The sequence below is a fragment of the Rhinatrema bivittatum genome, chromosome 2 (genome assembly GCF_901001135.1).
Source record: "Rhinatrema bivittatum chromosome 2, aRhiBiv1.1, whole genome shotgun sequence".
Taxonomy (NCBI): Eukaryota; Metazoa; Chordata; class Amphibia; order Gymnophiona; family Rhinatrematidae; genus Rhinatrema; species Rhinatrema bivittatum.
In genome coordinates this window covers 709,508,836-709,527,321 of record NC_042616.1, presented here as the reverse complement: position 1 = coordinate 709,527,321, position 18,486 = coordinate 709,508,836, and the positions used below count along the sequence as shown (strand labels likewise).

The window sequence follows — 18,486 nt, the reverse complement described above, 5'->3', positions numbered from 1 at the left end:
AGAGGTTGGTGGGGGTGGTGTGTGTGTACATGAGAGGGTAGTGGGCGTGGTGTGTGTATGTGTATGTATATGAGAGGGTAGTGGGCGTGGTGTGTGTGTATGTATGTATATGAGAGGGTAGTGGGAGTGGTGGGTGTGTGTATATCAGAGGGGGTGGGGGTGGGGTGTGTGTATATAAGAGGTTGGTGGGGGTGGTGTGTGTGTGTGTGTACATGAGAGGGTGGTGGGGGTGGGGTGTGTGTGTGTGTGTACATGAGAGGGTGGTGGGGGTGGGGTGTGTGTGTGTGTGTACATGAGAGGGTCCCCTAGTGCATACGCCAAAGACAGAACAAAAAACTAACGGGCCCAATAACTGAGTGGTTAGAGCAGTGGGCTTCAAACAAGGGAAGCCAGGGTTCAAATCCTATTGCTATTCCTTGTGACCTTGGGCAAGTCACTTCACCCTCCATTGCCTTCCCCCTGCTCTGGCCCTCGGTGATTTCACCTGCATTGGGCCGTGGGGGGAGGGGGGGCATTTCATCAAGAAAGGGCACGTTTGACCTAGTAAGGAAAGGGGCAACCTTCATTCCAGCAGGCAGATGGTCTGTATTTCATTGCTCACTGAAAATCCTCCCTTGGCTTAACAGGAAAGCTGACTCAGGAAGCAGCTACCTGCAAAACACAACAGGAACGGTCATCTGGAGAGATAACCTGACCTAGAGCTGAGTGCCCTCTGGCCAGGGGTGGCTGCCTGAGGCGAGACGTCCAGCCACAACGCCCTTCTTACATTCATACATACACAGAGAGACAGGCCGCGACAATAAGAAGCGCCAGAGACCGGGCGCTCCGTCTTGAGCACCCACTCTCCCAACGTGCGCCATCCTGTATTTAAATGAGGGGTTGCGCTAAAAAGGAGGCGCTAGGGACAATAGCGCATCCCTAGCACCTCCTTATTAGCAGAAACCCCGGAGAGGTGGATGTCAGCAGGTTCAGACAACCAACACTCAATTTTATGAGCAGCAGTTTTCCAAACCCGCTGACAGACATAGGTTAGGGAAACGGACACCGGTAAAATTGAGCGTCTGTTTCCCTAACCTGACCAACCGGCACATTTTTTCTTTTTATTATTTAACATTTTTGCTTCCTCCAACTTAATGGGGCGGATTTTAAGAGCCCTGCTCGCCGGTGCGCCTATGTTCAATAGGCCTACCGGCGCGCGCAGACCTCGGGACGCGCGTAAGTCCCGGGGTTTGGCGAGGGGGGCGTGTCGGGGGCATGTCGGGGGGCGGGCCCGGTCGGCGCGGTGTTTTGGGGGCGGGCCCGGGGGCGTGGTTACGGCCCAGGGCGGTCTGGGGGCGTGGCTGCGCCCTCCGTACCCGCCCCCAGGTCGCGTCCCGGCGCACTAGCGGCCCGCTGGCGCGCGGGGATTTACGTCTCCCTCCGGGAGGCGTAAATCCCCCGACAAAGGTAAGGGGGGGGCTTAGACAGGGCCGGGTGGGTGGGTTAGGTAGGGGAAGGGAGGGGAAGGTGAGGGGAGGGCAAAAGAAAGTTCCCTCCGAGGCCGCTCCGATTTCGGAGCGGCCTCGGAGGGAACGGGGGTAGGCTGCGTGGCTCGGCGCGCGCCGGCTATACAGAATCGATAGCCTTGCGCGCGCAGATCCAGGATTTTAGCGGCTACGCGCGTATCTACTAAAATCCCGCGTACTTTTGCTTGCGCCTGATGCGCCAGCAAAAGTACGCCAATTCGCGCTGTTTGTAAATCTACCCCAATATCACTAGGATATTAAGTTGGAGGGTGTACAGAAAAGCAGTACTTTCTGCATTTCTGTACACTTTTTCGGACTGCTCAGAAATTAATGCCCCTTGGGCAGGCATTAATTTCTGAGCGGTATCTCGGATGCATAACTAATAGCCTCATCAACATGCATTTGCATGTGATGAGCACTATTAGTTTTCGAGATGCTAAACCCCTTACAGTATAAGGGATAGTAGCCGCATGTCGAAAACGCGCGACCAACCATGTGTTAAACAGTGCGCTCGGCCAAGCACACTTTACAGTATTGGCCTGAAAGAGAGAGATACATACACATACATACTTACACACACACACACACACATATATATATATATATGTATGTATGTATAAACAAAACACACACACACACACACACAGTATATCTGTACTCAGAAGGGGACAAATAAGAAGAAACTAAAGAGAATACCTTTACATCTTTTGTAGATAAATGTGATGTAACAAATCCACCAGTCTAGCTGCATAGAATACAACTACATATTTCAGAAAACATACATTTTTATATATCAGTTTTAACATATTGCCATTTACCACTATCTTGGTGTCTCGAATAGTATTCTCAGGGATAGTCACCCAGTATTCTCCCTGCTCCCACTGGGGTGGCTGATTAAGTACATTAGTGATGGTAACAGTCAACTCCACAGTGCTGCTTCGATTGCCTCCGTCCATTGCTGTGATATATCGGCTGATCCGAGATGTCTAGAGAAAGAAGGGCAATGCAAGAAACATTGAGATGCAGCTGGAGACCAAACAACCAAAGCAAACGGAGAGCATGTTAAGTGAAGATCTGTTTTAAAAGTCACAGTGCTCTTCAGACAAGCTTGAGCAATGTCATTCCATCTTCTGTAAGCTGTTCGTGATTTCATCCCGAGCAACATCCTGGTGCATTGGTTTTCAGAGTCACTACCTCACCTCTTCCAGGACTAGTTCCAGACTTCCTGTCCCTTCCCTTCTGCTGTGATGCAGAGAAATCTGAGCCAAGCAGAGCAAAGATGGCATATTAAGCACAAAAGGGGCCTTTTTCAAATGATTATAAAATAGCTCAGGGCTCGGTGTGCATACAAGTACACAAATCAGCTGGTCACGCACAAACTTTTGTGTGTTTCAGGAGGAGGAAGTGGAATTTATGTGCATACTTTTTTATTTTAAAAAGCACATACCTGACCTGTGAAGAACCAATGGCACTTGGTGCGGGGTAAACTGTACACATACCGAGCCAATCATCAGAGCATTTACAAAGGAAACTTGTGCATATAAAAGTTTGCTTTGAAAATGCTGGCTAAAGTCTGTATGTACAAGTAACGTGCAGATTTTGGCCCTTACCTGCAAAGTTCTAAAATTACTCTCAAAATCTGTGCAGCCTTTATCCTGCACCAACAATGCCCCGGCTGCTGTACAAGGTCATCCACAAGGCCACAGAATCTCTGCTCCAAAGAGCAGATAGTCTTAGCCTAATCAATGAGAGGCTACAGACTGAATGCTGGATGGGAAAATCCAGCCATTTGGGGTACTGATCCTGTAAAGCCTTGAAAGCCAAGTAGAATTATGCTTGGCTCGCACTTGGATAAGAGATTTTCAGAGTATAATGGCAGACCTTATGTACTCAAGTACAGTAACCCTATGTGCTAAGCCTTTATCACAGCTAGCCTAGAGGGGCTGATGTTCAACATGTTATGTAGCTACTGTGGCTCACTCAATTTACTGTGGGTATACAGTGCCACTGTGGCAACTACATTGCTACAGCTATGATCAAGTGTTACCGTGGAAAAATTACCGCTGTTGACTTACACATGATAAACAAGGCAATGCCGGCCAATTTACCGCATCTGGTAATTTTGTTAGGCCACCCATGGCTTCGTACATTGGGACCTGAGTGCTGCTGAAAGTGGTGATGGTGGTTCAGCTGGGGACATTCTTTCCTTCAAGTCTGTACTGAACCATACCTCGGCATGGTGTAGGCAGTGGTTCCCAAGCCTGTCCTGGGGACCCCTCAGCCAGGCGGGTTGTCAGGATATCCACAATGAATATGCATGAGAGAAAATTTGCATGCACTGCCTCCATAACATGCAACTTTTCTCTCATGCATATTCATTGCGGATATCCTGAAAACCCAACTGGCTGGGAGGTCCCCAGGACAGGATTGGGAACCACTGGTGTAAGGGGACACTATGTTACCGAGGGTGCTGTCTTTAGGATGAGATCTTAACATTATCCTTTCTACGTTGGATACTAAAGATCCTAGGGCATTTTGCGAGAGGAGGGATGTTACTCACAGTCTCGTGACTACAATTTTAAACACAGGTTCATCAGAAAGGACTACTCCCTTTTGCTTGATGTCTGTTTCCTGTGTTAAGCAAGATAAAATTGGGTTTGTAGGTTTCAAAAATCTGTGCTCCAACCACAAGGCTACACCACCGGCTTAAACCATAAAGCCATGATCTTCACTGGAGAGTGATGAGTAACAGATTACTGGCTGAGAATGATTATGCCTCAAAGGGGAAGTGTACTTTTCTGGGAAGGGAATCTTGGACACTTATGCAAACCCCCATATTCATCATCCCACTCTGTCTGACAGTGGAGGCACAGACCTTATCTGAAGCCGCTTCTTCCTAACAACAGTGAGTCATTGTCTTCCTGCAGAGCTTCCCCCACCAACCCCTCCCTTACATGGAAATTGGAAAGCCAACATGTCTCCATTCTCCTTTGCTCTCTCTCCTCCCCATCCCATTCCCTCAGGGACTGTGGCTCCCTCCATCGGCCAAATCTGAGGAGCGAGCGAGCTGCTGCTCAGCCACCAGGCCAGCTTACAGGCTCCTTGGAGGAGGAGGAAGAGGAGTCGGGAAACCCAGCCACTCTCAGGAACCAAGCTCCAAGCACTTCTGGTCCTGCACTTGGTTTCTCTGTTTACCTGGGAGATGGGCTGGTTCACATAGATCCAGCCTGTGCTGGGATTGATCTGGAAGTACACGGGCTTTTGTTGCGATATTGAGTATGTGATGGCAGCGTTCATTCCTTGGTCATCATCGCGGGCTGCAGTCCGCAAGAAACTTGTACCCACAGATGTATCCTCTCGCAGGAAAACTGAATGAAGAGAAGCATTCATGTAGATGTGCAGAAAGAGAAGAGACTGAGGACTTAATAAACATGCATAATAAACTGATTTACAAATAGTATATCTTATAAATATCACATTTATATGGCAACAGGTATGAATTGATTACTGTTTCCAAGTCGCCACATAGGAAGCTTTTTAAAAAGGCTCATATCACCCTGACTATCCACCTGGTAAAAAAAAGACAGAGAATATGATGGCAGATAAGGACCACAGGCCCATCCAGTCTGCCCAGTTTACACCTGGAATGCACATCTATCATGAGGATTGTTACTGGATGTTCAAACAAGGGTTTCTCTTGGATGCTGGACAGCAGCCTTTAACAAACATGCCATTTTTAAACACCATCTAAACCATCACAACGCGTAGCAGCTGAGAGTTCCCTCTCCTCAGTATGCAGAATATATGATTTAAGGCTGTATCACCTGAACTAGTTACTTTTCTTGATTCTAACAGTTTTGTACCACAGAACATGCCTTGGTATTGGCATTATTTTGTGTGGGATGCTTTTCAAAATAAATCTCATGTGCAAAGTGATGCAGAAACATGATGCTTATAATGGCAAACATACTTAATGCTGATAGGAATAGACTCACTTTGGCACAGCTTCTTGCTTGATTTTTTCTTGGATGTCTCCTCTGCTCATCCTTCAGAACCAAACTAGTGCCTATTTCAGTCCTGAACACTAAAAACCCACACTGACCAGTTTTCATACTTAACTGCCATTCTAAAATAATATAACCATAGCTATTTATAAATTCTTAAAAGCATTACCACCAATTAAAAACATTGAAATCAATTAAAACATATAATACACATGTATACATATTTTAAAAATAACAAATAATTATAAAACAGTAACTATCTATGGGAAGGGGACCAAAGGCATGGCACCTTTTTATCTTCCACAGCACAATCCAGACTTTTCTCTGCATGACATATTCTTTCTTCTCTATACATTCCGCCAACACCCGCCACCTCACCAAAATATTTTAAAAAATATGCCAAGTGATGTCCTTAGGCCCAAGGTAGAATGCAGATTAGTCTAGCTAAGAGTCCAAGAACAAGTAAATAGAATGTCACTTTAACAACCAAGATTTCAGTGAAATGCACCAACTCAAACTGATACCCCAAGAAGCATTACCATTAAGCCACTGTTCCTATTAACTGTGTTCCCATTGGTATAATGCTGAAGAGAAGGATAACTGACGTGGCCTAGGAAGCTTGACCTCTGCAATACATTGTGCAAAGCACAGGTATTAAAATGTATATGAAACACTCACATTGATAGCGACTGTTCTCAAATGTAGGGTCATTGTCATTGACGTCAGCAACAAAGACGGTGATCTGGCAGATGCCAATCAGAGGCTCCTGGGCCTGGTCTGTAGCTGTGACTGAGAGCGTATATTCTCTGTGCTTCTCTCGGTCAAAACTCTGAGTGGTGGTGATGACTCCTGGGAACACAAATACCTTTCACATATGAAGGAAATAGCAGCAAACCCAAGAACAAAGAAAAGAAGGGATGAAAAAAAAGGGGATTGTTCTTCACAACAGGACAAGGCTTTCTCTGTGACTGACTCAGCTTCGGCTAAATTCAGCTCTTATCTTTCTCTGTAGGACTGGCACAGTTAGTCTTCCTGTTAGGTCAGGTTGTCAAAGAACCAAACCAAACCTAAGGTTCACACCAGTGACAGATTTGGGCAGACTGCCACTCCTAGGATGCTGCGGACATCCATTCCCACCCCAGGCAAATCTCTGAGCCCCGCGTCACCATCCCACCCCCTCTTCCCCCGGGACCTCCTCTCCAGTGATGCAGTCCTCACAGTGCAGTCAACATGTGGAATCAGACTGCGCTCATAGATCCTGCCACCTCTGGGCCTCTGTGCAGGGGCAGAGCCTGTAAGTATCGCATTACTGAAGCAGGAGGGGTGCTTTCAGAGGTCCAGGGTAGAATTGACATTCTGCAGAGTGGAAGAGGGCAGGAAGTTTGCCATCCCTCAAATTTTACCACTCTAGCACAGGTTTAGTAGGTCTATGCATAAATCCAGGCCTGGTTCATGCTAGCGATGTGCATTCATTTGAAACATAGATAATGTCATTTCGTGATGTTTTAAAAACAAAACAATAGATAGGACCATGAAATTTCATGTTTTATTGTCTTTTATTTTTAGTGTGCACTATTTGCAAATAGTGTGCCCCAGTTCCCCCGTCAAACATCCCATCATGCTGCAGACCACCTGTTCCGTCCCACCCCCGCTGTCCCTAGAATTAGCCGAAGCTCCCCCAATAAAGGAGAAAGCTGTGAGGAACTCTGGCACACATCCTGCTCCCAAACCCTCCCCCTTTGCTGAAAAGCACCCCCAAGAGCTGGCCCACCCTCCTGCTCCCTCCCACCCCCCATGATTTGCCCAATCTGCCCTGGTAGTCTAGTGGGGGGTCTAGAGCAACAACCTATGCTCCGGATCTGGCAGCCACCATATTCCATAATGGCTCCAAGCAGCCCTTTGCCCTTATCATGCAACAGGGCTTGCTGGCAGCATTTTGAAAAATGGCAGCTGCTGAGTCTGGAGCCCAGGGGAGGGGCTGGGGGAACTTTGGCTGCCTTCAGGGGTAGTGAGGGGGTTGGGTCAGGGAACCTCCAGAGATCCCCAGGGTCTTTTTTTTAAAAAAACATTTTTATAGGTTTTGAAAAATTGTGGCCTATTTATGAAACATAAAACAAAACTGGAAAAAACCCCTGAACGACACAAAAATTGTTTCCCGAATGACACAAAATGATACAATACTTTACCTGCATACCCCTAGTTCATGCTAGAATGCTAATCTTTTTGCACTAATGAATGGATTTTCATGCTGACCTTCAATGGTTGGGTATTTTAAGACATTACTGCTGTTTGTTTATTGATGCCTCTCTCTTCTTCCCCCCCTTTCTCCCGCTATACACACTCGTTATGTACAAACTGAAATCTCCAGCTTGCCCAGGGTCACACAAGAAGGTCTCTCTGTGGCTGAATCCTTGCTGCCAGGTTACCTTCAGCTCGCCTTCGCAATTCAAAAAGACCCAGCAACTGGAAGCTGATTACAAACCAGGCTCATATAGGCCTGCTATGGTTCAGCATGTGCTCCCCATTACATGAGGAATGTTTATGGAATCTGCAGCTATTCTGCTTACAGTATTTGCCCCACATTGGCTCCTATAGGCTCTGCTTTTGTTCGAGAGCTCAACTAACATCCCAGGCAGCTTCTGTTTTTCAAAAGCAGTTTTCCAATGATTTAATAAATGAAAGTACCCAACTCCAAAAGCAAACGCCTAGTAAAGCAGTGGAAAGTGCGTTGGGCAGAATCTTGGCAATATGTACTTTATATTTATTTATTTTAACAGCAATGCCTGTAGACTATACCTATTATATTCAAACCTTTATTAATTTTCCAAATTCAATACATAACCAGGATCTGAGACACTGACAGACTCTTTCCAATGCTCAGAGAAGAATAACACCAAATCCTTACAAAACAATTCTCCCCTTTCCCCTATCCTTGACTCAAATCCAATGTAAGTCCATAAGAGACATCATGCACACCAGTCCCAAGGCTTAGTTAATAATTATTCAGGATCATACTCCATGTTTTGTGGAATATGGACTGTATATTTGGTTCCCAAACTCATAAGAAAACTTTCTTTTTCCGAGAAACATCAGTCTTCTCCACATATTTTTCAAGAACACACATTTAATGAATCTGATTTCTCCAACGTGTCAGCGTTGGCAGATCTTCAGCCATCCAGCATTGCAGAATACAGCATTTCTTTAGCGGAAGAACTTTCCGTACCTATAATTTAACAGATTGTCCCAAAGAAGGTACACTTTGCAGACTTTCAAACAGAAAGACTTCGGCATGAAAAGATATTGCCACACCTACCAGAGCCTGAACATACCAGGCCACTTTTCTCCAAAATTCACCAATTTTTAGACAACTTAAATTTGATGGCTCAAGGTTCCTATAGCTGAGTGACACTTAAGACAATTTTCTGTAGGAGCTATTTTCATAATATACACCAAATGTTGAGAGAAATAGTATTGCATTAGAAATTGATATTACAATTCACATAGGCCCATATTACAGGTTATGTAAGGTGTCATTTAAATAATTGCATATATTGATGCTCTGTAAACACAACATCTATCTCTCGTTCCCAAACACTCAATAACTTCGTATAAATACAAGGTTTCAAATTCCCCATCAGAGAAAAGAGAAAAAGAGATAGTGCGCCAGCTCGGGTCAGAGATATCATATAGATCAAAGAACTCTATTTACTTGTTGCCAGTAGTCCTCTCCAGCAGGGCCAGGCCGTCCATTAGGTGAACTAGGCAGTCGCCTAGGGCGCCGACCCTTAGGGGGTGCTGAAGAGCAGACATGTGGTGCTGCGAGAGGAGCTTATCCTGCTCGCGGCAAAGAGGAGAAAGGTTCGTCGTACCATGAGCAACTCGAGCTGCTCGCGGCCATGAGAAGCACACAGTTAGTGGTGAGAACGAGGTAGGAGTCAGGGTCGAGACCAGCGAGGGCAGCAAGGCGCAGGGCGACGTGACCGGGGAGAGGGGGGCGGGCGCAAGGCAGAAGTCCCCTAGGGCACTTACTACCCTTGCACGGGTCCTGATCTCCAGTGATTTGATATAATGTCTAACCTGCAAGAATGCATAAAAATGTTTGTGATCCAAACTATACTCAGTCAGCAGGTCTTGAAAATTCAGCATCTGTCCTTCCTCATTAAAGAATTGCGAAATACGTTTTAATCCATTAGTTGCCCATATCTTAAAAATAGGAGAGTACAAACCTGGTAGGAACTGCCTATTGCCCTTCAAGGGTAGAAATTGTGAGAAAGAGCTCTTTAATTGTAGGAGAGAGGAAATATACCTCGCCTTTACTAATGTTACAAACAATGGGCTAGCTTTAAGAGCTGTAGGTAACATCGATAATGGGGCATGTAGAACATAGCTAAGACTTAGCAGAGACATGACAGCCCAATCCATGGACACTTATTTTACACTGGTGTAAAATAAGAGGTTTACAATAACCAATCCCCAACATGCCTATGGTTACAGGCTATATTACATAATTTCAAATTCACTAAGCCCCATACCACCCGTCCTCCATTTACCCAGCATTTTAGTCAGGGCAATTCTGGGCTTAGCCCTCTTCCATAGGTATCAAATAATGATGTCATCCGGTATATGTAAATCTTTCTGCTTTAAAAGAACAGGGTCATTTGAAACATACATAACTATTTTGGTAATATGATCATTTGAAATAAAACCACCCGGCCCACCAAAGACAACAGAAACTCTTGCCAGGATTGTAGCACAACTCTGGTAGTGCAATACAATTTTTGAAAGTTAGCTGCATATATCTGAGCAGGATCTCTGTGTAAAACAGCTCCCAGCTTTAGGAAGGACTGCAATTATGGTCTTATTCGGAGCAAAAAGAAAATGCCCCAACTCTACCAGTTCACCAAACATCTGTGCTAGCGGAAGGTATATTTTCTGAGTAAAAATTTTATAAAACTCCGCAGAGAATACGTCAAGACCAGGGTCCTTTAATAGCTTAGCCTCTTTAATACCCTGCTGAATTTCAGTAAATTGAGGTGGCATATTCAATTTTTCCACCTAGTCCATTGTCAATTTTGGAAGTCTTAAAGACTGGAGATAACTATGAATATATCAGTCAATGTACCCGGGGAGGCCATATATAAAGATTGATTATAGATCCAAAACACCTCAGAAATATCTTTCCCAGAATTGACTACCTTCCCAGATGTCTGTCGCATAACGGCTATAAATTTAGAACCCCCCCAGTTTTTAGTGAGATTAACGAATGACCTACCAATCCTGTTTCCAAATTGAAAAAAATGTACCTTTGTAATGCAACAAGACTTTCTGGGCATGTTGATGCAACACAATATTGAGGGTGTTGTGATACCACTCACGGGATGGCCCTGCGAGTGGCCTGACTCACCCAGATACCACCTCTGCTGCAGCACAGTCTTAAGTGTCACCATCGCTGTCAAGTGATGCTGCCACCTCCATGCAGCAGAGAAGCGCCACTGATGCTGCCGTGTTCTTCGTGACTCAGATGCAGCTGATCCATGCTGCCACTCCACATGACTTGAAACGCTGTTGTACTGATGCCACTTCTGCCTTCCTGCATGGCCTTAATGCCACCACCATCACATGCTAGAGCCTCTCTAGGCACACACGTGCATCAGTTCCAGCTTTAAAGGGACCTTGGCAGGAAAGGCCAGCAGCACCTCCTGATGATGTCCTTCTTGCAGCCCTATAAAAGGGCTCTTCAGTCTGTTCAGCCTTGCCTTCACAAGGTCTTTGGATCCAATGGGCTTCCATCGTGATCCTGGTCTTCAAGGTCCTCTCTGTTCCTGGTCTCTTGTTCTTGTTCCTGGTTTGGTGTTCCTGCCTTCATCACCTGAGTTCCAGAGGCCTCCTGCTCCAGACTTTATTGCCTGAGGTCAAAGTCTGGTTTTCCTGTCTTTGTTTTCTGAGTTCTTCACTCTTCCATCTGAGTCCTCAGCTGGTTCAAGTCTTCGGAGTCCTCATCCTTGGTTTTAGAGTCTGAGTTTCTGAGTCTGAGTTCTGAATTCATGAGTTCGAATCTGAGGTCCAAGTCCAAGTTTTGAGCTCCTGAGTCCTGTCCCTGGTCTCCAGAGTTCTTGTTCCAACCTTCTGCCTGTTACTTGTCCTCGCCTGAATTCCAGTCTCCAGTCCATGTCTGATTCCTTGTCAAGCTTGGACCTCCATCTAGCCATATCCCTGTCTTAAGCCTTGTGTCAGTCTTCAAGCCATGTTTCAGTCTTCAAGCCATGTTTCGCATTTGTCGCATCCAAGTCTTCAGCTTTCGTCATGTCCAAGCCTTCAGTGTTACGTCCAAGTATTCAACATCTTGTTCCAAGTCTTCAGAGCCTTCGTGTCTTGTCATGTATTTTCAGATTCTTCAGCATTGTCTTGTCATGAGTGTCCAGAGTCCTCAGTCTTCATCTGTCCTATGCTCAAGTTGTTCCTGAACGTTTAGTCCAAACAGGCTTACGGAAAGGCCAGAGGGCTACCCCAGAGACCAGCATGGGTTGCTAGTTCTCATCTGAGGTCTCCTAGTTCCTGGTTCATCTGTTCCTATTTCCAAGTCAAGAGTTCCTGCTTCAGCCTAGCCCGTGCCTGGATTTGCAGTGGCGTGGACAACAGCCAGCCCCGGGATTGTGTCGGCTATGTCGCGGCACAGGGGCTCATGCTCTCAAGGGCCTGTCCATGCTCACAACAGAAGGCAATTTGGGTAGCTAAAAATTTAGATTTATTTTCCCCAGTTGGATAAAGCTCATAAGCCTCTTTATCAGCTTTTAGCTGTCATTCAAGGTTTATTATTGCTATATTGATCTGCCTCTGCTTGGCTGCAACATAAGAAATAATATCACCACGTAACACTGATTTGACAGTCTCCCAAAACAAGAGGGGGAGACCTTGAGTCTTATTATGTAACAAGAAATCCTCCCATTTCTTCCCTAGAAATATTCCCAGAAACCCAAATCCATGTATAAATATTTTGGAAATTGCCAGGCTCCAGCAGACCCCAAGGTCTGGTATCCTTCTAGGTCTAACCACACCTGGGCGTGATCAGAAATTGCCAATGAACCAATCTGCATGTATGCTACTTGAGAAAAGGCCTCTCATCATATTAAAAAATAACCTAGATGTGACTAAGAATTATGCTCTTGAGCTTTGTGGGTATATTCCCTACCGAGCAGATTAAGTATCCTCCAAGTATCAATCAAATCCAAATTTTTACAAAGATATGCTATGCCCTTACTTTTGGAAGTTGTTGGCTCTGATGTCGGTGGATACCTATCCATGCTGCCATCAGCAGCATAATTAAAATCACCTCCAATTATTAAAGTGGCATTAGTGTAATTAGACAACATCTTGACCACTACCACAAAGAATACTGATCGTAATCATTAGATGTGTAGATATTACAAAATAATATAGTTTTCCCAAACAGTGTACCCTCTACCACCAAATATCTCCCCTCTGTGACTGTGAGAACCTTTGTTTCCTGGAAATAGACCCTTTTCCCAATAAGAATTATCACTGCTGTCTGTCGAGTATCAGATTGGGAAGAGAAGACCTTCTCTACCCATTGTCTTTGTAGTTTACAATGTTCTAGTTCACTTAAGTGCATTTCTTGTAGCAAAGCCATATATGCTTTACTCCTCTGCAGTGCTTGTAAAATCTTATATCTTTCCATGTAACAAATCATATTTTCAAACTTGTCATCTACTGTGCTCAAAGACCCATGTAATGAACAAGATTTGTGCGACCAAGCTAGTCTGGACCCCCCAGCCTAAGTCCTGGCCCACAAGATATTGTAACATATTAATAGCATGATGTCTTTTCATTATCGGACAAATTACATAAGCAGCCTCCCCTTCAAACTTCCCCACCCCCTCCTATCCCCCTTCATCCATCCCAACCTTCACCCTCAACTGACCCTCCTCATCCCCTCTCCCAATCCAACCATTCCCCAACAATACAAAAACTATCAACCTCAATTGCCCAAACATGGGCAATCGGAACATGACACGTGTGAGGGCCCTACTACCCATTCTATACAGCCCACTGCTCCTGCCTATCTTGGGGCACCCTCCAAAAACCCATAAAGACAAAACACACACACACAAAAATCTGAGAAATCTTCCGGCCAACTAAAACAATCAAGCAAATGGACATCTGAGCTTCAACAGCAACGTTACTGTGGTACCAAATGCATGTGCATAAACTCACTAAAAAAAAAAAGCAAAACAAAATAAAGCATGATATGAAGTACAGTTTTCCCACGCTGTGAAATGGGCACACGGAGAGCACCAGTAAATTAATTCCAACTAGTTCTTAGACCTCATTGGCTAGCCTGTAGAATGTCCTAAATAGCAGCTTCAAACTTGCTTCCTCCATCAGCCAAGTCAAAAAATGTGTTTTATTCTGATAAATCACTTTTAACTTCGCTGGGAATTGCAAATCAAATCTTAATTGTTCAGTAAGCTTTGCACAGATTGGTGTGAAACCTTTGTGTTGAGAAGCCACTGCTGCCGAATAGTCTGGGAACAAGAGCACTAGTGTTCCCTCATATTCCAATTTCCTGGACGGCTGATATTTTTGCAGAATGTCTTCTTTGTGCCAGTAATTAAAAAATTTGCAATGACCGGTCTTGGCCTACTCTGACTTGCTCCCCATGCTCCCAGCCTGAGTCCACATTCAACCCGCAGAATGTCATGTGCTCCCGCTAGGCCCAGCGCATCAATGAGCAATAATTCTAAACTATCCGGCAACATGCATTTGTCCATAATCTCCGGTAAGCCAATGATGCACAAATTACATTGCCGGGACCTATTTTCGAAGTCCACCAATTTTTGTTCAACTTTCTCCACAGCTGATTTCAATATCGCTATCTCGGATTCCACAGTTTGAATCCGAGTGCCCACTCCAGTAAGGTGCATTTCAATTTCCTGGAAGCGTTTATTATTATCAGCAAATAAGCCCTGGATTTCAGTAAATTTATCATATATTTTTTCAAACTTCCCTTCTAGCGCTGCCATGACTTGTGCCGCAATGTCATTTACACCGCTTTCAGGAGATCACGGTAACAGGGGATTACTGATGGCCTCCACCATTTTACCTGGTATGGGCTTCCCCTTTTCCCGCTGCATGAATTTTGTAGACATAAGAGCAGTCCTGATGTCTTTTCCTACTAAACAATGGCAGCCTCATATGCCCGAGCTACTTATCTAGCCAACAGATATAAAATCAAAACAGAACCAGTCACTCAGTTAGGGGAGTGGGGCCCTAGAGCAGTGAACCAATATGTCTTCACGCCACCATCACGTCACGTGACCTCCAAACTGTACCTATTAAAGCTGAGAAATAGATATTCAGTGGGCTGGAGAGCAGGAAAGTTACCTAGGTAACTTTATCTGGATATTCAGCAGAACACTGAAGACCTGGGTAAAGTTATCTGGGTGCCTTTAGGACAGCTATTTATCCGACCAAACTTACCTGACTAAATGTAGCCAGACAGCGCTGAACATCAGTGCTCATGAGCTAAAATTTATTCCCAACCCCGGAACACCTCCATCACTGCCTCTTTTTATCCAGCCAAATTGTATGTGGGTAATGAGTTACTGGGACAAAATTTAGCTAGGGAGTGGGAGGAAATTTAGAAATTTCATTTTTTGTCCTGGCAATGCTAAAAAATTAACTGGACAACACTTTTAAATATAAGCTCTGAATTATCGGCCTTTTGCAGGAGTAGCGCAAACTTTCGTGTGGCATCGCCATAGCTTGTTCTTCTGCACGGGCCTTCAATTCAAACAAATTTCGATCCTATCTTTAAATCCTTGGCTATACAGTCTATACTGATGAGCAGTGAGAAGAAGCTTCTAGATTTTCTACTGTCCATTTCTCTGAAATTGATTCTCACTAATTGGAAAGATACCATTGTCTTAGATGGTGACATGTAGTGGAAAACAGTATGTAAATTTGCTAAATATGAGCAAGCTATAGCAATTAAGAGTGGGCATGCTTTGAGCTGTAAAAAGATATGGGACCCTATTCAGCATTTTTCAACATCTCGATTGTCCTACTGTATTATTTTACCTGTCTTTTCCTTGGGTGAGGGCTACCTTCCCTGTTCCTGGTATTAAACTTGTTTACTGTTTCTAACATTTTGAAATTTAATACAAAAGTGAACAAGAAACAAATTTTGATCCAATAGCTACACAGTCATTTGTTTTCACATAGGCAGGGAAAAGGAGTCAGCGTTTGATGGGTTTTATTGTTTTAAAGATTCTCCAATAATAATGATTACTTTGTAAACATGGGGACCTTTGTTCTACCTGTGTGCCTGGTTCTGGGACTTCTGCACCATTATTTTATTTTGTGAGACTCAATATTCCACTTTTACACGTGAAACCCAAAGTAATTTACAATGCATACATCAAATTGATCTCTTTGAGGTCCAGAAAGTGCTTTCCTTATTCAGAATCGCAAAGTACATACAGTACCTTCCCCAGTCCTCTTTGCAGGCTGGAACCAGCACCACTGGTTCCTAATTGCAGCTATCTTTGTAAGGTTGACTCTAATGCTGTCCTTTTTGCTTCTGACCAACAATGGGAAACAATGAAAGCATCTGAAAAGGGAAAGGCCAACTTCATATACTGGTCTGCTGTGATGTAGGGCCACTACAGAAAAACCCTGGCATGCCTTTCTCCCACTGGAATCGCCATAGAGGGAATTCAATGGTCCTCATTGTGCTGACTGGGCTACTCATGGTGAGCTTGTGCCATCTCAGCAACTTTCTTTCCCTTCACAAAAGGACTGACTCTTTGTGGCCCCTCAGGACTTATAAAACTGGAAATTTTTTTCAGAACAGCAACATCTCATTCTTTAAATCGCTTCTGCCCACGAGCTCCTTGGCTGCTCTATGGAACTTATCCTCTAGTAATCTCTAGAGGATAAGCATATCCTTCATCAACAGGCCAAGACCCTGAGAGTAGAATTTCAAACCTCAAGGGGATTGGAGCTTCTCATGGTTTTAGGAGCCCTAATGCTACCTGAATCTACTTCCCCATCTCTTGGCTCTACCAAGACCTCCATAGGATGGTCAACTGGGAGCCCTTCAAATACTACACCTGTCCAGATATGTCTGCACCTGCTGAAGATAAATACTGACCAGGTTGACTGCTGCACTAGCTGAAGTACTGTGACTAATATCATGGAAAACATGTAGTTCTCTGTCTCTGCATGCTGGTAGGGAGGCATAACTCACTTGACTGGTATGGCAGGATGATAAGGAATCACCATTACCACTCAGATGTCTTCTTCACTTTTGGATTCACTTAGAATCACTTTTTGGTTACTGTCAGAACATGAGTTCAAGTAACTAACATTTAAAAACACAAGTATATTTCTAAATTTAAAGTACACAATTTTTTTTACATCCATGTTTTTAAACTGAACTCCTGGTATGGGCAAGGTAAAAATGAATTATTCAGTGCAGGTTGTATTCTGCCTATTCATGACATCATAAGATAAAATCCAGATACTTATTATGTCATCAACAGGACAGCTTGAGCTAAACAATCTATTTTTACCATGCAGTAAAATGAAAGGGTCAAAAAGCTGATTCCAATTAAAGAACTGAGCAGGTGAAAACTTGGAAATTGGCAACCAGGGAAATACACACAGTTCAAACCTATTATTTTTGCAAAGTTATTTTCAGCAGACTAGAAACCTTTTAACGGAGGATTTTAAATTCATATTCAGGAAGTGATGGGGGTATGTACATAGAAATATAAATGAACAAAAATAAATAAGGACAATAGTTTTCCAAAAAAACACTGACAAAGTTAATAAAGAAGTAAGGATTTGCCTGGGATGGAAGTATTTGCAGCACATGTGACCCTGGTAACCCTTCAGAGTCTCTCTCTATCACTAGAGGCCTTCACACAGAAGTATTGCTGCTTGTATAAATCTTTTGTAAATATGTTTTTAAAATTAGCAAGTAGCATCCCCAGATGTGATGCCAATGTCATGTCTACACCAGCAGATATTGCCTGCTGGTGCACAGATTTGCAAATTGGGAGTTTGCTCTTATCCTTTGCCAAAGTTCATAGAATTGGAGGCAAAACTACCCTTACCTGTGTCTGGATCAATGCTAAAGCCTGGTGCAGTGCCTTCTCTCAGCATAATCCCATACTTCACTTCTCCATTGCGTCCGAGGTCTGCATCGTAAGCTCTCACCTGTAGGACGTAAGTTCCTGAAGGTTGGTTTTCAAGGACCCAGGAACTCTCACTATACTGAGCACACTAGAAATAATAATAAAAAAAACCAAACAGGAATGTAGAAAGTAGCATAGTTATGAAATGAACTATTTTCCTTTATGCTGGAAGTTAATATGATTCATGCTGCTTCAAGAAAGCCAAGGGACTCATTTACTAAGCATTTTTCCCATAGATACAAAATGGGAGAAAAGCCTTAGTAAATCAGGTCCTACCTTTGTTTTTAGGGGGGTTTTGGTGGAAAAATGATCTGGATACTGATATTTCAGAGAGAAGGCTTCACGTTAAAAAATAAAATAAAGTCAACTTGCATCATAAAACAGATTTCCTGTATTCAAAAAAAATAAGAACCTAGAACAGAAAAAAGAAGCCCTTGAACCAGTATCTATGAGAGAGTCATACTGCCCTTACTACTTTTCAGCAACAGCTAAGGGGGAACCTCAGATTTGGATTTCCAGGCTCTAGGGAAAATTGGGGTGCATGTAATTTGTGCTGTCTTGAGGGGTCTCTATCATGGGGAAGGGCTCGCACTCTAACACATCACTGATTTCTTCAGCTTACCAAAAAGTGGTACAGGTGTGTACCATCTCATTGCAATCACTCATTCAATCCTCTAAAGCTGGAGACAGAAAATGCAAAGTGGATGTACAGAGAGAAAAATAAATGATGGTTTGAGCTACTGTACACCTTGGGCC

The 18,486-nt window shown here is 44.0% G+C and overlaps 1 protein-coding gene across 1 annotated transcript in view; it reads right to left on the bottom strand.

Annotated features, from left to right (window-relative positions):
• The window catches only part of LOC115085554 (neural-cadherin-like), a 256,917-nt gene that overhangs the window by 95,472 nt on the left and 142,959 nt on the right, over positions 1-18,486 (bottom strand). Inside the window, 4 exon segments of the mRNA XM_029591722.1 lie at positions 2,324-2,491; positions 4,701-4,873; positions 6,188-6,358; positions 17,650-17,818. Coding sequence (XP_029447582.1) covers positions 2,324-2,491; positions 4,701-4,873; positions 6,188-6,358; positions 17,650-17,818 — 681 coding nt within the window.